This window comes from Triturus cristatus, chromosome 3_1 (genome assembly GCF_964204655.1).
Source record: "Triturus cristatus chromosome 3_1, aTriCri1.1, whole genome shotgun sequence".
Lineage (NCBI taxonomy): Eukaryota > Metazoa > Chordata > Amphibia > Caudata > Salamandridae > Triturus > Triturus cristatus.
The window spans coordinates 328,989,703-329,012,759 of record NC_140583.1 but is presented as its reverse complement, the minus strand read 5'-3'; the positions used below and the strand labels follow the sequence as shown (position 1 = coordinate 329,012,759).

The 23,057-nt window shown below is 42.2% G+C and overlaps 1 protein-coding gene across 1 annotated transcript in view; it reads right to left on the bottom strand.

Annotated features, from left to right (window-relative positions):
* LOC146860199 (sodium/nucleoside cotransporter 2-like) overlaps nucleotides 1–23,057 on the bottom strand; it is a 347,088-nt gene that overhangs the window by 127,508 nt on the left and 196,523 nt on the right. Inside the window, exons 9-10 of the mRNA XM_085644040.1 lie at nucleotides 8,655–8,735; nucleotides 1,121–1,201 (exon numbers count right to left, since the gene is read on the bottom strand). Coding sequence (XP_085500166.1) covers nucleotides 1,121–1,201; nucleotides 8,655–8,735 — 162 coding nt within the window. The remainder of the gene's footprint in view (nucleotides 1–1,120; nucleotides 1,202–8,654; nucleotides 8,736–23,057) is intronic.

Here is a 23,057-nt window from a genome sequence, read left to right as displayed (position 1 = left end):
TGCAAATAAAGAGTTGAGTCTGTTGTCTCATGAAGGTCTCCATCCTAGCATTTGCAGGAGATCACATGGAGTTACAAGCTCATTCTTCCACCGTTATTATTAGAGAGGCAAATATTCATATACTTGTGCAACCTGTTTCTGTGAGGTACCAGGGTATTTTACCTCTTACTTATAACAAAGGAAAAGGCTTGACATCCTGCAACGTAATAAATGACACAGAAATCAGCCTATTTTGTTCATTAGACCTTATGTTGCCTAATTGGAAGCTGAAAAGTTATTTATCCACTCTACGCTTTTACCTAGGTGCGGCTCCTCCGTTATGGCGGAGGAGCATCGACCCACTGAAAAATAAAATGATAATAAAACCATTTTATTTTTCTTACTGCCAGTAGAGGTTAGGGTGGGGGCAGGGCCATCCTGATGAGCATCAAGTCACAGTAGGAAGGAAGTTTGGGCACTTATAAGAGCGCATGTCAGTTTGGCTGGCCGTCTTAGGCCGGGCAAACAGACATGCGCACTATGTTTCTCCAACCAAGGTATGTTGCACAGCTTGTTTGGAGAAAAGCCATAGGCTCCCTATGCCTGAGTGAGCGTCAAGTCAGCCCGCTCAGGCCAATCATGGTGCTGCTCTCATGCTGGTAAATAGTATTACCAGCATGAGAGCAGCGCCGTGATTGCTCATTGGGATCCTGTGCAGCGCGAGAAGTGTTGGGAGAGGAGCACCGAGGTTCATGTGGCCCGCCACATGAAAATGATAGCATCGGCCACTGCATTTTTTGCCTGTTTGCATCAATTATTCATAGTGCTTTGGAAATTTATTTGTAATTGGAAGATATATGTGCAGAGATAGCAGCGGCACTCGGCATGTCTGCACATAGAGCAACTTGACTTGGAATCAGGCCCATTATGTCGTGCAGAAGACCACATCAGGTCATATCCGGGATAACTCTGGGGTCTTGACAATGACATGGTCTGGAAAACCTTAATAATCAATATTCATCAGATTGCAGGTGGAACATCAAGAACACAGACGCATCTTGTTTATCTTGTTCGTGAAGTGCAATTCCTAGTGGCATCGCCAGAAGTGATGACAGAAAATCTTCTTTAGAAATCAAATTACCTGTCCCACAAATATGTTCCCTGCGACGCTCAAGGTCTCTGTTGCTGTGGTGCCCATCGTGATCTGCATTAGCCAGGCGATCTGTATGGGAAAAAGGAGATGCAAGCATCATCGTGCTTTCGTTTAGGTTAAAGAAACAAACCCATACTTAGTTCCCGGGTCAGATGGAGAGGTATTTCTCAGCCTAGGTTTGTGCAGGTAATAGCGGTAGGGCCAGCTAAGGGGGTATTTTGAGGGACAACGCCGGGGTAATTCATTTTCCCTCGGCATCTTCCCTCGAAATCTCCCACCGCCCCACCGCTGTTACCTGCATGGACCGCAGCTGTTTCCATGGGAGGTAGTGTTCTATGTGATTGTATTGCGCCTGGGTGCAGAAAAACCACAGTCAGTTTTACTGGCTGGAAAATCTGGCTGGTCTCAGTAGAATTGGGCAGGGCCCTCCGGGTCCTTGCAATGTCCCAGCCTCATCCCTGCCTGCTGCACAGAGGAGCAAGGACGGCTTCCCCATATCTCGCTTCAGCCTCCCTTGCCTGGACGCCCACTTTCCCCCTCGGCCCAATGTCCACAAGGCACAATGATCACCCCTTCCACACTCACCACCTGCAGAAGGCAGGTAGGAAATGCGAGTGGCAAGTAGTAGTATATTCCAGCTGGAAAGAATATCTGCATTCTAAAGTTCATGCTGTAAACTAGATTCTCATGTGACTCCCCTGTCCATGCAGTGTAAATCAGAATAGTGGTATTTAGGCGAGGGGATACCAGTCAGAATCTGAGGGCCCGATTCACAAAAGTAATCTGAGACAAAATCCTAGCTTTATGACTTTCGTTATTCACAAAGGGCATTTAGGAGTAGTAAAGTTAGGAATCCTAACGTTACTACTCCTAAATGGCATTTGTGAATACCGAAAGTTGTAAAGTTAGGGTTTTGTCTCAGATTACTTTTGTGAATTGGGACCACTGTTTGCATCTACACAGTATCCTTACACCAATAAATCAGGATCACTTGTAATCAGGACCTTAATGGAGCACAACGTAGAGATGTAAATTGGCAAGAAATAAACACTATCGTTGACTTAGACCTTCAGCGGGCTTAGCCTGCCCAGCCTGCTGCGGTAGCAGTAGCCCCGCCTCCACCTACTCTGCGTGATACGCAAACAAATGATGGACGGAATGCTGAATAAATCACACATTCACCCCCAGTCAAAAGATCTGGGTTAAATCCATCATTCTTCTGCTCACCATGCCACCCCAGTTTGGACCCAGCTATATGCAAATCAGTCTTGACCCTGTGCCTCACTGGGAACAGTCCAGCCCGAACTGCTAAGCCAGGTCCTCCCTGGACCGGAAACAAACATCCCGGGACCGGTTTCAGGGAATTACCCTTTATCAGCCAGGCTAGCTTGAATCCAGTGGCAAAGTGAGCAAGGGACCCACGTCTGGGCATACCCATCCCACTTAGGGCGAAAAGTGATACTCAAACAAATGATTCACGCAATGCTGAATAAATCACACATTCACCCCAGTCAAAAGGTCTGGGTTAAATCTATTGTTCTTCTGCTCACTACGTCACCCCAGTTTGGACCCAGCTATATGCAAATCAGTCTTGACCATGTGCCTCATTGGGAACAGTCCAGCCCAAAACTGCCAATCCAGGTCCTCCCTGGACCGGAAATCCTGTCTGATTAGGGCTCTAGGATGCTTGTTTCCAGTCCAGGGAGGACCTGACCTGGCAGTTCGGGCTGGACTGTTCCCATTGGGCGCAGGGTCAAGACTGATTTGCATATGGCTGGGTCCAAACTGGAATGGCATTGTGAACAAAAAATCTATGAATTTAGACCCCGGTCCCTGTACTGGGGTGAATGTATGACATTGTTCTGCATTCTGTCCATCAATTGTTCTTTTTGCATTTGTCCACCTACCCTGCAGCAGAATGCCCGCCCTAACTATGGTTCATCTCCTGCTCAGCTGTTCAGCGATGTACTTCTGATGAAAGTGCTCCGTTTGAGCTGAGTGCCTGGCAGGCTACTGTGTCAATGCAATCCGCTTGCCATTCTCTTTTGTTTTTCAGAGAAAGACTCCGAAAACAGGGTATGTTTCTGAGAAACACAATAATCTCGCCCTGACAAACATTGAGCACTTAGCAAGCACTAGACTTTCGACCTTTCGTTAGCCCAGCAGATTGCACTACCTGAATATCACCTAGGAAATACTGTTATAAAAAGTTGAATGTATATATATAGGTGAGTATATGTGTGCTGTACGTAAATCCACTTATATATGCCTTGATGATGAATATATCGTCAAGGTACTTAGATGTGGATTTCAGAATAATAAATTCATACCTGCCTAAAGGGGCTACCTTCACAATTTCTCGGTTCTCTATATTCATGCTCTGATACTTTGGCCCTTTAATATTGCTCACTTGATATTCTGACAAACAGCACTAAGCAGCTGAAGGAGGAAATATGTATAGACTTCGAAGTTAGACATGAATTTGTAGAATATGTTTTACATTGAGAGTTAGACATTACATTTGGCTGTAGGCAGGGGTCCTATGGATGACTGCTTGAGTTCTGTAGTTGCAAGAGGACAATTAAGAGGAGGCAACAATGACTTTGGAAGACCCTTCATGATGGCCTCACAGGAGCTCATGTGTGGTTTCCTTAGATGTGTGTTTGATGAAATCTGACTTCGGCGCTATGTCTAAACAGATGAATGTTTGGCTCTTGGGGTCCTGCACGCTGCTAAATCAACATAAAAATTCATATACGCTGTGATCATGACGATCCCCTATCAAGCCCACCTGAGCCTAGGGGTATCCTTAGAAATTAGAAATGCAGATTAAAGTCAGACTTCAAAGTAGTCTTTCAGATTCAATCGATCGCCACCAACAGAGAAAATGTGATCTGACTGGCAAGAAACTGCATGATTCTGAAATTGTCCTTATAGATGCTAGTAGATGCTTTAGAAACCTGTAAATATCACAGCCGAGATCTACAATATGTAATTTAGAAATGGAACTAAAAGTCCTCTAATTGACGTTTAGTATGAGCGGTCACACCTTAAGGGAATCAAAGAAATGGCCAATAAAACCAGTAATGTGTTGTGGTTAACATTTCAAGGCTCTATTGGAAATTGTTGGAGAGGCGAAGTCGTTGTTTAGGTTGGATGATAGCTTTCTGTTGCACAGCTCAAGAGTGAACTCGAGTGTTCCTTCTGTCACAGTCTATTCAGGTCTGACATGGAGCATCTTCTTGAAAAAGGTTTGGCATAAAACAGAGCATCAATACTTACTGATCATGCAAACAAAGGCCCACATCTATATCATCATCAGCCATGAGCTGAGCTTGAAGATGCCAAAAGTTCCTACTTTCTACCTGATCCAAGGGGCGTGAGCAAGTAAATACAGGTGCTAGCTGGCACCATTATGGTAGGCAACCCCAAGACCATATGTCTGAGTCTGGGTCTAGGTGAAACGCCCGCTTCAGCTACAAGGACAAACCTGTGCTTCCCAGTCTTTCATAACATAGAGCTCCGGCGCTGACTGTCTTCGAGGCAGATAAATGGTCCAAACTTAAAACGTTGGGAGCCAATATGGAAACAATACTAACCTTTAAATGAGTTATAACATAATATTGAGTTTCTAATATCAACCTGCAATCGACTTCAGAATATGAACTACAACTGTACTGCCAAGGCAAAACTCCACATCAACATACCTTGACTATGTACATGTATGCTACAGTAGTGACAATACATGTGGGATGATAACACATGTTATTTACAATAACCGTACTAATAAACGTGCAATTAAACATTTGTTACTACAGTGCAAAGGTCAAAATCCAGTTTATTACTACTGTAGCACAAACCTGGCAGGAGGAAACCACTGTTTACTGTTGCACAGATTGCATATTGCTACTAATTCACACGTGGAGGAAATTATCCTACTAGTCACAATGCCTCTTCAGTGTGATCACTAAACAGATTTGGCCCCTTGCATCCTACTTTTCATTGACATGTATCAAGCAATTTTGCTTTTGCAAACGGGCCGCATAATGGAATTGGCCCATTTGCGAATGTATTAAAGGCCTTTTCCATGTATCAAACCCTATTTTGGGATTCGGTAACCTGTCACTAAATCGCAAAATGGGTTAGCTATTCGCTATTTGGAAGGGGTGTGTTTAGGGTGTCCCTTCCATATATCGAATTGCAGAGTTTTGTATGATTGTTTTGTGATTGTGAATGCAGTGCAAAACATTTGCAATTTACCACCAACATCAAGTTGGTGGTAACCCATTGGCATATGGAATGGGTGCACAAGGGACCCCTTCCCCTCTGGGAATGGTGGCAAAAACGTTTTTAAGAGCAGGCAGTGGTCCCACAGACCACTGTCTGCTGTTAAAAAATTAAATGAAAACTTTACATTTTTCTTTTTTAAACACATGCTGGTTTCCTTAAAAAAAAAAAAAAGATTGCTTTATTGAAAAGCAATCACGGACATGGTGGTCTGCTGACCCCAGCAGGCCACCATCCCTGTGATTTTAGCGATTCCAAGGGGGTCGCAAATTGTGACCTACCTCATTAATATTAAAGAGGAAGGTCGATTTGCGACCCCCTACGAATCGCTAAGTAAAATTCTTGGAGTTTACCTAATTGCGATTCTCTGAAAATCGCAATTAGGTAATCGCTATTCCAAATGTTGATACATGTGGCCCTAATATATGCTAAGGAGCTTCCTGTAACAACTTCCAAGTCTTGCAACAAGAATGCTATAGGAACTCGCACAGTACACAAGGTTAGGGCAGACCTCAAAAAGGCTAGTAAAACCTTTAACGCACGATCATCATAGAAACATTCACTATTACAAGCTTTAGTGGCTCATTTCTTAAGCTATTTGTTCACTTAACTGACATTTAAGCCATAACCTCTTTCTCATGTGCCAAAACATGCTCATGCACACCTACCTCTTTTTGGTGAGATCAGCCATTGGTTACCTTCTGAGTGAAATCTGATATCACTCTTTGCTTTGATTAAGGTTGCAGTCCAGACCAGTGAAATGTTTCTCTCTGCCAACCAGGGGCCCATGCTGAACAGAGAGAAGCCCAAGAGCTTCGCCTGCCAGGTGAGCTTTACACCTCTTTTGCTTCTTTTGACTGGAGATTAAGTGCTCTGGAAATGTAAGTGTTTGGGCAGCACACACGATTTTCTTTTCAACAGTATTCCTTTTTAAATTCTAAAGAATGCAAATCTGGTACTTCCCCGGATGTAGCATTCTATTCACCCGCAAATGGGTGTGGATGCATTGTCAGGGGGTATAAAGCACAATATAAATGTATTTACAGTACAGTACAGTACACCTGTGCCACAGAAACACTTGGCATGTATGCTGTTGCATCCCAGAACAAAATTAAGGAGTTGTAGATGGGTCTGGTTGTGGGCCATGACTGTGCTTCTGTGACCTGGGGACAGTGGACCAAGCCTTGTACTCCCTACCCCCCACCTCCCATTCACACAGCCATGATGAACTTCCTTCACCGTCAAGGTATCAAAAATGTTTGGAGTATCCTTACAGTTGTCATGTCTTCTACCGGCGTGACCAGTATTTTAATGTTTCAAGTGGTACCAAAATAAGGAAAACCACCTAAAGCCGTTTTTTAGGTTGAGCATTCGAGACCTCTTGTATATACTTTAGTATATACTTCTATGTGTATGTACTTTGTGGGCTCTAGAGATCAGCCCTAGGAATTGTCTGCTTCCACTTAGGGACTTTTGTTTCTGTTCAACTGCCTCTATTTAACTGTCTTGATAGAAAACGACCAGCAGAGGTCAGTAAAACACTAGAATTGCTTTCTGCTTAGGGACTTTCTTTTTTAAATTTTTCTGGCAACTGCCTCTATTTAACTTTCTTGATAGAAAAAGACCAGCAGAGGTCAGTAAAATACTAGAATCACTTTAGCATCCTCTAGAGTCCAGTCCATAGAAATTGTCTTCCATGAGCAGCCGGAGACAATAATTATTTTTTCAAATCTTGTATTTTCAGTTATATTACCACCGACGGCCCTGATTTTATATTAAAAACAGAGTTTGGACTATTCCAGTTCCTGCTGAAAGGCAATATTTCTCTCCATGTGTTCCCATACCTGACGTGTCACGCAGTTTGATGCTTATTTTGCCTCCATGTTGAAGAACAGTAGATGTTTTAGCTTCCAGGCTAATGTGCTGCATAGCTAAATACATATTAAGTTCCAAAGGCGAGATCGATTGCATTGCAAATGCTTGTTTTCTATTTATTTGCACATAGTTTGAACAGTAAACATAAGAGGATACTGCTTTAAAATGTGTTCAACAACTGCCTTAATGATCCCTGACTGATAATTAGAGAAAGACAGAAAAGCCATGCTAAAAATAATTTCAGACTATTTTATTTAAAGTTCTATTTAGGTATGATGTCTGGACCTTTGCAGAATCTTAAAACGTGAACAAATAGTGGAGCTCTTTGTATCACAAGCGGTACAGAGCCAGCATTGCTCATGTGGCTTGCTATCTATTTTGTGGACCAGCACTTATACTTTTCGTTAGGGCGGCATTACAATATTCGTACATACCCATTTTATGATCACAATAAGCAAGTCCAGTTTTCATCCTGTTGTTGCAGCTAAGCAGTTGTTGTTTGTTTAACATCTTCCTCATGCGATGCTAATTTATGAAGGGGCATGGCTGCTAAAAGAGAGAGCATTTTATGGCCTAGCCCGTAGGGAGTATCCAATTCTGACAGCTGCGACTGGTGCAGGTAAGAGCGGTGGGGTGTGGCAGTGCGGGGGGGGAGTGGACAAATGACGGAATAGGGAAAATAACATAAGAAAATAAATAAAACCACTTACCTTGCGCTCACCACATTGCCGAGTTGACACATTCATGTCCTTCCTCCCTGCACATGTGCTCAAAGGGCTGCCTTGTGTCAACGCAGGTACCATGGTGCAACAGTGTCTGCGTTGAATGGATGATTGATTTTGTGCAGGAAAGATCACCTTCCTGCACAAAAACAATCAATGGAGGCAATTTCCTCTTTCTGTGTGTGCTGCTGAATGCACATGTTTTTCCCCTTGTGTGCTGCTGACTGCAGCACAGTTAGAAGGGGAAAAAATGAGGAGAAATAATCTTATTTCTCCTCGTTGCACCTCTGCTGTGGAAGAGAAGGCTTCAGATGCATTCTTAGGTTTATAGAATGTTATAAATCAGAGAATGTGTCAAATACCATGGGTGTTACGTGGGAACACTCCCCACAATGCCCATGGCACGCTTCCCCATCATACTGTGAGGCATTGCAGCGACTTGCACTGTGTTGCTTCACTTCATATCTACAAGGCCATGAAAAGCCATGCAGGGTGACTTTACGTGGCCTTGTAGATATGGCTAATCCCTATGCACCACCAGAACGGCACAAACAGTGACTTCTGGTGGTGCATAGGGCTTGTAAATGAGCATCAAAACGTTTTGTGATTATGCTTACCTTGAGGCTTAAATCTCTTACCTTCAGGATCACCCATTGCATGATGCCCAGGAAGTAAAGCACTGACATGACACAGCTGAAGAACACCACAATTGGCAGCGCCTGCACAAGAGCAACACAAAATTATGAACAATCCCTTCTCATTCCACTGTCTATGTTTAATGCTCTTTTGAGGACCTTTGTTTCCATGATCTTCAAAAAGTGAAGAGCAACATTTAACTCAATGCATATTGGTGAATTTTTACTTTGAAACACTAAAAACACAGGCACTGTTAAAATGATTCCGGGTACTTGAAACTGAGAATAATATATTTAGACGTTTTCAGATCCAATAATCTGTAGTATGTGCCAAATATTTAGTTTTAAAATTTATTTTGAAATAGTTTATAAATTAGTGTAAAATGTCTTTGTATTTTCAGTTTGTTATTTGTGCTAGATGGGGGCACATCATAGCTGTTGTTTTCTATGATAGTTCTATATTGGAATACATTAAGCATGCTAATGTGCTGTTTTGTTTGATGACATATTGTGATCTGATTCACTGGATGGTTTGGTGAGGTGGGTGATCAGCATACTGAGGGGCATATCAGCAACACCCGGCGATAATTATCGCTCAGCGCTCTCAGCGTGAGGATAATTATCGCCGGGTAATGTGGATTTTTATCGCTGAGATAGCGTGCTATTAGCAACGCTTATCTCCTCAGCGATAAAAATCCTCACACTAACTGCCTAACGTAAGATTATCACTGGAAACCCAGCGATAATCTCACGTAGTGTGGCGTTAGCTTGCTGATAGGGACTCACAAACTTAGCCATGATATCCACCTTCCATAGGATATCATGGCTAAGTCAGTCCTGAAGCAGGCGTAAGGAAAGTAGCGATAACAGGGGTTATCGCTACTTTTCCTGCTGCTATGCTTCTTAGCGTGGGGCTTGATGATAGGAGAAATGTCGCTTAGCGACATTTCTCCCGGCATGTTAGGTCAGGAACGCCCACTTTGTATCTCATTAGAGATGCAAAGCTGGGCGTTAGGAATCCCCACGCTAAAGCAAGGTTTCACGCGTTAGCGTGGCCTTGCTAATTAGGCGATAAAATTATCGCCGCTTTTTATCGCCAGCTCGTAAATATGCCCCTGAATTGTTTAGAGCTCCTGCCACACCAAACCTTCAGTTTTCTCGCTAAATTCAGAGGTTGCGGAACTGCTGATTTTCTGGCGGCGAAACATGTGCAGGATTTGGCAGTAGACAGTCCTTGGCAGTGGCCCTCCTGCCTCAGCACTGCTACTTTGACTTCTTCAGTAGGTGCACCTTATTTAGGGTGGGGCTTCTGACTCAGATTTTTGCTGCCTGGGTCCTTCCTAGTATCACTTCAGGCAAGCGCCTGGGTACCCTCTCAGGTGGTCAATGCACTATACAAATCAAAATATTATAACATGACACAGTGACACAGCTCAACTGTGCCACCAGTCACTGCCACTACTTCTGATTAATTTTTTGACAATACCTTTACCACATATGCATTTACATTGCATATGTATTTTGCAGGTAAGTATAAATTTACGTAATGTGATCAAGGCTTGTAGCGAGCTGAAACACGTTATGGCGACTATGCACGAATAAACCCTGAAGCACCTACTGTGGTCGGTATCCGTTCTTGAATGGAATTCTTTGGTGAAACGGAATCCTGGGGATATATACATATATATGTATATATATATATATATATATATATATATTTATATATATATATATATATTTATATGTATATCTCTAACCTACTGGCTGCTGCCTGTAGGTAGTTATAGTTATGACCTAGTTTTCATTGGCAGAGCATTTTTTGTTTTGCGAATAACTTTGGCGCCGCTTGACGAATCTTCCCTAAATTTTTTAAACTTACACTTTACTTGGTTCAACTGCTGCAGTGAAAGTTTTGTGGTGATCTCTCGAATTTGCCAGAAAGCTAAATGTTGGTCCAGAAAGCCTGCTTTTTGTGATTTGGTGTAAGTCCATTCAGTAGTTTTAGATATATTCAAGCTTAAAAAAATATAGATATCTAGGGATGTTGATCTGAAGTGTATGCAGCCATTTTTGGACTTGACTTGAAGCTGAATGCCACAAAAAATGTAAAAAATAAAGAAAAGGGGACAGGGTAGGAATACCCTGACCCTCCAGATGTGGTTTGGGTGTCCCACAGTGACCCCGCCAGGCATTAAAAAGACATTTATTTTTGCAATTTTGCCACAAATTCATTCAGTGATATCATTTGAGATGTCATCAGTGATGTCACTGACCATGTCATCAGTGATGTAATATGTGAGGTCATAAGCAGGGCATTGCTGGGACATAAGTTATAGTTAGCTGTTGAATTTCTCTGGTTATGTACAAGTGAAATTTGAGCCTAACTATAAAGTCCCTGTGACCTTTGCTTTTGTCAGTGAATTTCTGAGGTTTTTTAAATTCTATTTCCTAACTATAATGTCTGAGTAACCTTAGATTGTTTTGTGAATTTGTAAGTTTTAAAGAAAATTCTATTCCCTAACTATAACATCCATGTAACCTTTGTTTTGTTAAGTGAATTTCTAATGTTTTTTACATTTTATTACCTAAATGTAACCTGTAACCTTTGACAGAGAGTGTGTGAATGAGTTCATGAGTGTCTCAGTGGGTGTGTGAGTGAGTGCATGAGTTTCTCAATGGGTGTGTGATTGTCTGAGTGGGCCTGGGAGTGACTGCAAAAGTGTCTCAATGGGGGTGTGAGTGGGTACATGAGTGGGTGTCTGAGTGGGTCGGTGAGTGGATGCGTGAGTCTCTGAGTGGGTGCATGAGTGCCTGAGTGAGAGTCTCAGTTGGTTTGTGAGTAGGTGTGAGAGTGTCTGAGTGGGTTTGTGAGTGCCTCACTGAGTGTGTTAGTCAGTCTTTGAGTGACTAATGAGTATCTGAGTGGGTCTTCAAGTCGGTGTGTGACTCCTTGAGTGTCTGTCTGAGTGGGTACGTGAGTGTCTGAGTGGGTCTGTGAGTAGGTGTCAGAGTGTCTGGGCGGGTTTGTGACAGACTCCATAAATGTGTTAGTCAGTCTGTGAGTGAGTGCATGCGTGTCTGAGTGGGTCTTCACAGTGGGTGCCTGACTCTCTAACTGATTGTGTGAAAGGGTGTATAAGTCTGTTAGATGGTCTGTGAGTGAGTACATGAGTCTATTATTGGGTCTGTGAAAGAGTGCATGAGTCTCTGAGTGTGTCTGAGAGTGAGTGCATGAGTTTCTCAATGGGTCTGTGAGTGAGTACATGAGCCTCTGAGTGGGTCTGTGATTGGGTGTGTGAGTCTGAGTGGGTGTGTGAGACTTTGAGTGGGTCTGTGAATAGTTGCAGGAGTGACTAAGTGACTCTCTGAGTGGGTGAGTCAGTCTCTTGATTAGTGAGTCCAAGTGTCTCATTGGTTCTGTAAGTGGGAGTCTCTGAGTGGGTTTGTGAGTGGGTGTATGAGTGTCTGACTGCTCTCAGTTTTGCCCTCTTCAGCTCTGTTTTGCTTTTTTAGGTTGTTTTTCTACCCTCTGTTTTGCCTTTTCTGATTTTTTATACATTTTGTTTGTTTTTCTTTTTCTCCGTATAAAATGCGGGAGGATGGCCGCTGTAATTTCAATGGGGTAGTGGGACCATGTAACCAGCCTCCCTGGGCCAATTTTGGCCCCAGAGACCCCATCCCCTGGGGTCCACCAAACTTCATTGGGGGAGGGACCATGTGGCTTCCCTCCCCGAATGGGTTTCAGCACCAGGGACCCCATCACCCGAGGCCCATCCTTAATATATTTATATATTTCATGGGTAAGGGGGGGCCTCACCCCTGGCCTAGTTCGGCCCTGGGGACTCCATAACCTTGGGCCCAGCCTTAATGCAATGGGGGAGGGGATCACACAGCCCTACTCCCCAGACCAGCCATGTCTCTGGGTGCTCTGGTCCTAGTCAGGGCATTCAGTGTGCCCAAAGGAAATTGCTGTGGGATCCTCAAGTTCCCTGTGGGCCCAGCCTTATCCCCACCTCCTGTGGTAGCCGACATTGCTGCTGCATGGAGGGAGCAGCTGGAAATGCAGCTCCCTCCTTGCAGGAGCAATAGCTTCATCTCTTTTCCTGCCTGAATGTCCGTGGGCAGGAAAAGAGATGAAATCTCCACTTCCAGCGGGCGGGAGCAGTTTGACAGCTCATGCCTGCTGGAACTAGAGTGTTTGCTTTTGCTAGGCAGTAGCTGTCCGTGCAGCCCCCTACACTATTGGTAGATTAGCCCTGGGGAGGTGGTGGTCCCTGGGGCACGGGGGGTGCCAGGGCAGACCCCCTATATTATTTATTGATTTTTGTCTCAGTGAGATGGGGATCCCCAGCAGCCCGTGTGGCACCCCTGCACTATTATTGCATTAGCCCCAGGGAAGTGGTGGTCCCTGGGGCCCTGAAACAGCCCAGGAGGGGAGTCTCTGCCACCCCGCTCCATTAATTAATTAAAGCCCTGGGGAGATGGTGGTCCCTCAGGCTCATTAGAGCCCATGTAGGTGGGTGCATGCGGCCCCCCTCTATTATGTAAAATAAAGCCTCATGGAGGTGGTGGTCCCTGGGGCTTCTAATGCCTCAGGAGGGGGGCCTATGCACCCCACTCCTTGATTTAATAAAATGACCCCCGGAGCTCGCCCACACAAGGGCCCTTTTTAAAACAAGTGTGGGAGTCTGTGCTTGTTTACTTTTTTGAATTTTTTCCATGAATTCACAAATTTCAAAATGTTAATGCTTTTTTGGGCCTGGCGGGCCTAAGACCAAGTTTAAGGATCAGGGTATTCCTACCCTACCCCCATTTCATTTTTGTTGCATTTCTTTGTGGGACTCGGCTGAAGCTGAGTACCGAGGGCCTGATTTATGAAAACTGTTGCATTGCTGCGATAGTACAGCGATGCAACAGTCTACACTGTGCCTTCCTTGCGACACGATGGATATGCATATTTAACGTACAACGCTCCATGTCGCAAGGAATGACAGCTACATTAGGAATCCTGACATATCTGTCAGCACAAAAATCTTGCATTGTTGGAGTTGTGTCGCAAGCATGGTGCAACTCCAGCAATGCATGGGGTAGGCCTGTGCCAATGGCACTGCGCTACCCTTACACCTGCCATGAGGCAGGCGTAAGGTTTTGACGCAATGGCGTCCTAGAAGTGTTGCAGCAAAATCTCATAGATTTCATTGCAACACTTCTACGACCCTTTGCTACGGGGGAAGGCCCACCCTGCATACATTATACCTGACACAGGTATAATGTGGAGCCGGGCTTTACAAGGTGATGCATCTGCCTAGATGCATCATCTTGTAAATATGGCGCAACATGGCACATTGTTTACGCCGCCGCTGCGTCACGAAAAGTGACGTAACGTTGGCACAAAAGTGTTGCAAAGCCTTCATAAATAAGGCCCTAATATTGCTGCCAACACTTCCTAGTTGAAGTGTTGGTAGCCAATCAGAGTTCTGCAGATCTCATTATTCGCGAAGTCGTTAGGCATACAAATTTGGATTTCCTTTATTATCTAGAAAACTACTAAACAGATTTACATGAAATAACAAAAAGCACAATCTGCTGACCAAAGGCTAGCTTTCTGCCAAATTCAGTGTAATTCCGTCCAGCGGTTCGGGTTGCACATGTGTCTAAAGAGTCTATGGGAGTTAATATAGGAAACATACTTTTTTTATTCCCCCCCTTGATGAATCACCCTGAAACTTTCTGTGTGCAACAAGAATCACCTGCTTACTTTTTTGGAAAACTGCCTGAAGATTCGTCAAAAAGCACTAAAGATACAGACAAGTCAAAAAATGCTTTTCCTATGGAGACATGGTCCTAACTATAACAATCTTTTGGCGAGCATCTGTAGGAAAAAAAAAACTATATATATATATATATATATATATATTCACTTAAAAAACCATTGGTTTCACACATGTTATAGTTAGCTGGACATTTTACTCGTAAAAAACCATTGAATTCCCCCGTTATAGTTAGTTCAGATAACTATAACTCGCGCGACCGCAATCCACTGCTGATGACGTCACATATTACATCACTCATGACATGGTCAGTTGCATCACTCATGACATCACTGATGACATCATCCTTGTGATAGAGTGGCGGCCGCGCGAGTTATAGTTATCTGAACTAACTATAACGGGGGAATTTCAATGGTTTTTTACGAGTGAAATGTCCAGCTAACTATAACATTTGTGAAACCTATGGTTTTTTAAGTGAATTTGCAAGGTTTTTTAAATGCTAATTCCTAACTATAACGTGTGTGAAGCCTATGGTTTTTTAAGTGAATTTGTACGTTTTTTTAAATGCGCATCCCGCGATTTTTTGAAAAAAAAAAAAATGTTTTTTTCACCCTTCGGGGTCCTTCAGGGACCCCCTGACAAATTCTAGGGGGTCAGGAACTCTCTACCCTGCCCCCTTTTCACGGTCGCCACCTTCCTTTTTCACACTCGCACTGAAAACAAACAAAATGGCGGCCGACACTTCCTGATTTAGACCGATTCGAACGTTGACTGACATGAAACCACCAATCAGAATTACGCTCGTGCACGTTAGGGTGCTCGCACGGTGTGCGCACGGTGCGCGGCTATAGATATGTACGTGCTTTTAACTGCAATTTTCTCAGGATCTACTGAACAGATTGACTCCATATATGCAAAAGGCACATCCCTGAGCTGAGGACTACCTCTTTGCCAAATTTCAAGTAATACTGTTCAGCCGTTCGGGCTGTACCTTGGACTAAAGGTGCCTATGGAAAATTGCATGGGGAAAACGCGTTTTAGGACCCCCCTTTTTTCTCAGCCCCCGCTTGACGAATCCCCCCGAGACTTCCAGGGTAGGAGCGGAGCGGAGCGCCCCACCTATTTTGAAAATTTTGCGAGGATTCGTCAACCGGCACCAAAGTTATTCCAAATAGAATGTTGCGGATTTCCTATGGAAACACGGTCCTAACTATAACTATCTACTGGAGACCGCCAGTAGATAATATATATATATGCATGTTAAAATATGTCCGGAGCGTTAAAGGTGAAGTGTCAGCTTTATTTGCAACAAAACGCAAGCAAGTTTTAAAAAGTACTCACACAGAATGTACTCAGATGAAGCACGCCACGAGGCTGCGGCTGATATATTTAAGTCAGAATTTAGACCAAATGGCTCTACAAGCAGCACAACTACCAACCTACAAGGAACTCTAAAATCTTTATTCGTGAAACTGGAAAGACTCTTTGAACGTGAAATTCGTAAATGGTGGGAAGTGACTTCGCTTCAAAATTATTTAGAATTACAGTGTATTCAACGCGGTCTCCGCATCTACACAGTCCGCGCATACGAAATCTGGACCCACTACTACTCGACAAATGGGCAAGCTATACCGCCGAGATGTCAGGCGGCATGCTGAAAATTTTAATAAAGTTTGCGTGGAGTGACAGAGCTAAATGCCAAAAAGACATTGAAGAACTAGAGGAATTGATAGCACAGGATCCGGACACTAAATCTAAAGATGAGCTGCGAGAAAGCATGAAGAAGAGGCTACTCGCATATGAGGACAAAATTAGAAGGCGTAAACAAATGAAATTTCAAAGAGATGCACGGGACTACGAACAAGGACGCATTCTCACATTTGCGCGCAAATTTGATGCACCGCGCAAAACACTAAGAGGCTCCGCTAATAAAAAAACTGGGATAAATCAAAATACAGAAGTAACATCAGAGTCAGATGTCACAACAGATACTGAACAATCTGGTGATAAAGGGGCAATACCACCAGACCAACAGTCTACACAGTTCATTTTCACGAGGAGTTTCAACTAATGCCACAAACATGGCAGAGAGGATCAAGAGGCAAACCACTGGAAAAAAGACAAGAAAGACGCGCAGAGGGGGCTTCAACAGAAGAATATCAAGGAATAGCCTAACACACGCGCAGCAAAAGGGGCAACAGAAGATAATTTCAGCTGATGACCTCACCATTGTCAATTTAACACCACGCAAATTGACTATACATGAAGAAACTGTTCTCAAGAAAGGACTGTCATTCTGTCCATCACGCAATCTCGAGTTTACTCAGACTAGAATTGATTTATTCCCCTTTACAAGAAAATTAAAACTTCATAAGTTTCATAAAATGAGGAATACATCTAGCAACATCAACAATAATGTAGGCAATGGCAGATCAACTGACAATTTAGTGGAAGAAGACCTACAAGTGTTACAGACACTTACAAGTCAAAAGACTCTAAGTACACAAGAACAAGAAATTAGCGCGATAGCATCTGCTGAAAACTTTGGCATCGCTCAGAAAAGAGCCACGACTCAGTTTAAACCACGTTCAGCATTTGTACCAATTTTACCTCATGACACCATAGACACATTTGAGGAAACAGTCAAAAGTGACCTATTGAAAATGAGAACTAATCCACCTAAATTGAAATATAAAAAAACAAATCTTTCAAGAGCTCAACAACTGGCGCTAGAAAGGTTAAGAACTGATACAAATTTAGTATGTAAACCTTCTGATAAAGGAGGGAATATCGTACTTATGACCAGAGAATTCTATTGCACTGAGGCCCTAAGACAACTTACAATAAAATAACTAAAGATGACTATGTCAAAAGTATTGCTGAAAATTGTGAGCTATTAGATAAATGGTCCGCATTAGGAATGTTGGATAACAACGAACATACATTTTTAAGCTGCCAACAACCAGTAACTCCTACATTCTATCATCTGCCTAAAGTACTTAAAAATTCACTAAATCCACCAGGCAGACCCATAATCTCATCTAAAGGCAGCCTCACAGAAGCAATGTCTCAGTATTTGGACTTTTTTCTAATTGATTTTGTTAAAACATTACCATCATACATCAGAGACACCACAGACTTTATAAGGACCATCTCTCACATTAATTGGGAACCGGATATGCTCATGATTGTTTTAGATGTCACAGGTCTTTACACATGTATCTCGCATCAGGCTGGAATCAATGCAGTCAAATATTTTCTCAATAGTCGATCTTTGAAATATCTGCAACATAATATCATGCTCATTGAATTTCTAAGTTTCTGCTTAACCAACAATATTTTTCTTTTTCAAAAACAATATGACAGACAGATCAAAGGCACGGCAATGGGCACCTGCTTCGCCCCTAGCTATGCGAACTTGTTCGTAGGTTGGTGGGAGAAGCAGGTGGCCTGGGCTGATGAGAATAATCAGTGGGTCACTTCGCTTATCGGATGGTACCGATATATCGATGACCTTTTCATTTTTTGGATAGGAACCAAAACAGATGCCGAAACATATATTGCAAATCTTAATCGCAATGCAGTGAATTTGCACTTTAGTGGCCACATAAGTGACAAAGAGGTTGATTTTCTAGATCTCAAAGTCTTCATAAATGAAGGGAAAATGTGCACTTCCTTCTTTCGTAAAACCACAACTGGGAACTCCATTTTAGAAGCCAATAGCAGCCATCCTAAATCTCTTAAAAATAGTATCCTATATGGGGAATTCCTAAGACTCAAGAGAAATTGTTCAAACGATGAGGATTTTTTAACAGCAGCCTATGAATCCATTGAAAGGTTTAAAGTAGGAGGCTATAAAAACCAACTGTTAATGAAAAATCTTGAAAAAGTCATAAAGATCCCCAGGTCATGTCTTCTCACAGACAAAATAAAACCTTTGGAAAAAACTGAGAATACTTTTCGTTTCATAACTACTTTCACCAGAGATTCGGAAAGACTGCAACATATTCTATCAAGAAATTGGCACGTTCTAAAATCTGACATTGTTATCGGTACTGATATACCAGATCATCCCAGCATAACATACAAGCGCAATCGTTCATTAAAAGACGTCCCAGTCCAAAGCCACTATGAAACAATATCACGCCATCCCAGATTAAGTAATCTATCTGTTTTTTTTCCCATGCAACAGGTGCAAAGCCTGTAAAAACAGTAGTAAAGTATCAACATACTACATACCAGGCATATTGAAGGGCAAGAAAATTACAACATTTCTGACATGCACTACACCATACTGTGTATACTGCTTAGTTTGCCCTTGCAATTTGCAGTATATCAGCAGCACAACACACCCAGCAAAACGCAGAATACTTGAACACGCAAGGGCAATTGAACATAGAGACCCAACCTATCCGGTTGCGAGGCATTTTGCCGATAAGCACCAAAGTAATCGTAATTTGCTGAGATTTTTCTGCCTGGATCATGTCCCAGTTAACAAATGTGGGGGAGAGAGAAAGATTCATTTGCGCAAATTGGAATCTAGATATATAATTGAATTACAAACTAGGAATCCATTGGGCCTCAATACAGAAGAGGAATTGGCCATTCATTTGCGCTAATTCCTCTATTCTGACAATGCGTATCTCCCCTTCATTATAACATCATGTGCTTTCTTGTAGATCCATACATGAGTGTCTCCACAGCCATCACCACTTTATTTGAGTCCAGTTAGGACCTACAATATTTAACTGAACAAACTAATGTTTTCATGAATTGTTATTGTGATCACAAATTAATGACTCAAGATATTTATCATTGCTTAAACAGTTAATCTCCCCCATGAGTACAGTTACCTGAACACTACTGTAACATGATGTACTGTTACATAGAACCAATATATGATAGATAATTACAGCACTGAAATATTTTCTTTAATTTACTTGTATGCTAACGTAGTGGAAACGTATCCGCTAAATAAATTTCAATGATCGGAATTTATTGATCATAATGTATATAGCATTATCTGATTGTCTCCTGGGATATATAACAATCAAAGAATACGAGTATCTCTGAATCATTGGATATATTTGTGTTTTGCGTTGCCCATTCAGGGCTTAACCCCTTCAGTGCCCGCCCCTTTCCCCGCCCTGTGCCGGCCGTTTCATTAGCGGGCGGGGTTTATGACGAGCTGGACTCGTCATGGGCACAGCGCAACCGCGGCCCATGACGAGTCCAGCTCGTCATGGGCACCGAAGAGGTTAATTTGCTTGTTTTATTTGACACCAGTATTGATTGCAATTATTGCAACTAGTGGTATATGTATTTTTTTCACTAGCTTAAGATGGCCGCCAAGAGCGAATGAATTTTGTGTTTATCGAGGTACTTCTTTTATGTTTATGGCACAGCTGGAAATTGTGTAACTTTTCACCCGGAAATAATCTAAGTATGAAATGGTTAAATATGGCGATTGATTTTTGTGTGCGTTTGATTAGTAAGAAAAAGGCGCGAAGCCGAAACGCGTCCTGCTGATTTTTCATACGGAAATAAACACCATATACCACTTCAACCTGAGTGCGGTCTATTCCTTTGCCAGACGAGGGAATTTCTTTGAGACTAATATCTATATATATATATATATATATATATATATATATATATATATATATATATATATATATATATATATATATATAGTGAATTGAATCCAGATCCATCTTGAGATTCAATTACAAAACCCCAAATGGCCTAAATACTGAAGAGGATTTGTATGTCCGCCCGTAATACCCTTGAAGTAGGTGTGGGTTGTTTATCTGTTCATCCCAAATTTTTCTTATATAGTTTTCTGTCCATGATAGATGTCCATGACGTTCCTTATAATATCCCAGTCCATAAATGCTGAATTTCATGTTTTTGTGTTTTTACACCTGGAGCATGTTTGTTTTTGTTTTTTGTACTTTTGTCTTTAGAGCACAAAGGTGACATAAGATTACAGTCTAAGTGTTTTCGAATATTTGAAAATGACTGGGTTACAATGGGCCCTTGGCTTTTATTTTGCCATGTTCTTCATAACATTTAAGTAAAAGGGTGATTGCCTAATGATTTGTTGATGCGAACCCTCCAGGGGAGTCCTTGGCCATTGTTGAGCAACCCAGTATGGTTAAATTCAGTGTTTTATTTGAAATTATGTTTGTGCCTATAGTTCAATGCATTAATGGAAACAAAAAGCACTTGTCACTTTAAGGTTAATATTGCACTGTCACTTTAATTTTGTTTAAGACTCCAGGAACATGCATAAAAGTAAATCAAAATGGCAACCACAGAAGGTCTGAAAAAGGCATCTGCGGCTGCTGAAATGCGTTACCTGTTGTTTGTGAGCCAATAAAATTGTGGTTTTGCGAAACAAACCAAAAAACAAACCTGTTGTTTGTGAGCTGATAAAACCGTCCTTTTGTGAACCCGAGCGTTCTGGAGTCTGTCCGGATATTGAGGTAGGCGTGTGACTGCGCATATACCTTTACCACGTATGCCTTTACATTGCAAATGTATTTCGCAGGTAAGTATAAACTATATATATGGGAGTGTGGGATACAAAGACTGTGATTGCCCAGTACAGCGCTACAGATCTTACCTGGCTATGTTAAAGTCGGTTCACTACTTCAGGATAAAAAGAAAAATACCGGCTAAACGGAACCACTCATGAGCACGATGGACAAACTGCATGCTGGGTAATGTAGTCTAATAACTTTGTATTGCTCGAGTGATTCCGCATCAGGTGTGCTCCATACTACTTCAGGCATTGGGGCTATATAATGGACATACTGAAGAACTGCTAGCACCAGAGGCACTTTTTGAACGAATGGCATTTGATAAAGGTGTAATACTGAAACGCGTCATGCCTGCTTAAATAAATGGTCTTTGCAAGCCCCGCTGTGTCGCCTCATCGACTTCGACGGAAGGAGGTGTTTTTTGACATATATATATATATATATATATATATATATATATATATATATATGAGGACTACCTCTTTGCCAAATTTGGTGTCATTCCGTTCAGCGGTTCGGGCTGTAGCTGCGACAAAAGATCCTATGGGAAATTGCATGGGGAAAACGTGTTTTGGGACCCCCCTTTTTTCTCGGCCCCCCTTGATGGATTCGTCAACCGGCGCCAACGTTATTCCAAATAGAATGTTGCGGATTTCCTATGGAAAATAGGTCCTAACTATAACTATCTACTGGCGACCGCCAGTAGATAATATATATATATATATATATATCGTCAAACAAGATGCCCACCTGCAAGGGCGCACTCAAGGACAGACGAATCCTGTCATTTGTGGCAGCATTCTTTATTCCTGATAAACCATAGGTTTCACACATGTTATAGTTAGCTGGACATTTCACTCGTACAAAACCATTGAAATTCCCCCGTTATAGCTAGTTCAGCTAACTATAACTCGCGCGCCCGCAATCCACTGCTGATGACGTCACATATTACATCACTCATGACATGGTCAGTGACATCACTCATGACATCACTGATGACATCTCAAATGACATCACTGATGACATCACTGATGACATCATCCATTGAGTATGTGTTTCTGAACAATTTTAATATGTTTAATATATATAGGGAAAGGCCTGTTGAAGAATAAGTGGGTGTACAAGTGTGCAAATGGATGATTTTCTGTGGTGCGTAACTGACTCTATAAGTGAGTCATTAAATGTATCTTATTGCAGACTAGTGACTAAACTGTGTAAATGTGTGTATGTGTCTGTATGTTGGTGTATAAGTGGCTGCAAGATTTTGTGAATAGGTATATGAGTGTCTATATGAGTTATTGATTGCTTGTATCAGTATCTGTATGGGTTCCTGAGTGTTTGTGTGGGTAGGGTGTGTGCGACTCTATGCATAGATGTGTGAGTGGGTGATTCTATGGGTGCATGGTTTTAAGAGTGCATCTGTGATGGACTGCATGGTTGAGTGAGTGTATGTATGGGTGTGTTATGGATTGAATGTATATCTCAGTGGTACATTTGTGACTAACTACATATGTGAAAGGCAGTATATATGCGTGTAAGAGTATATAAGTGGGTAGGTGTGAGAGTGTGTGATTGTGAGAGTGACTGTATGGATGAGTGTGTGCTTGTATCAATGATTCTATAGGAGCGTAAGAATGTGGTACTATTTTTATGAGTAAGTGAACTTGAGTGTGTATAACCGCATAGGTGAGTAAATGGGAGTGTGATTATTTGCATGACTGACTAGGTGTGAGAGTACCTCTATGGATAATTGGTGGTGTGTGAGTGTCTATATAGGTGTATAAATGCATATGATAGCCTTGTATGGAGTGACTGTAAGTATGAGTGACTGTGCAGGTGAATGAGTGGAGGTGTATGTAGACCTAAGAGTTAATAAGTGGGTATGTAGTTATTGGTATTGCAGTATGTATGGTTTTGAGAATGGAACTCTGAAATTTTGAGTCGGTGTATCAAAGGTTATATTAGGGTGTGAGAAGGTGTGGTAATTTATCACATGGATGACGTCATCAGTGATGTCATCAGTGATGTCATTTGAGATGTCATCAGTGATGTCATGAGTGATGTCACTGACCATGTCATGAGTGATGTAA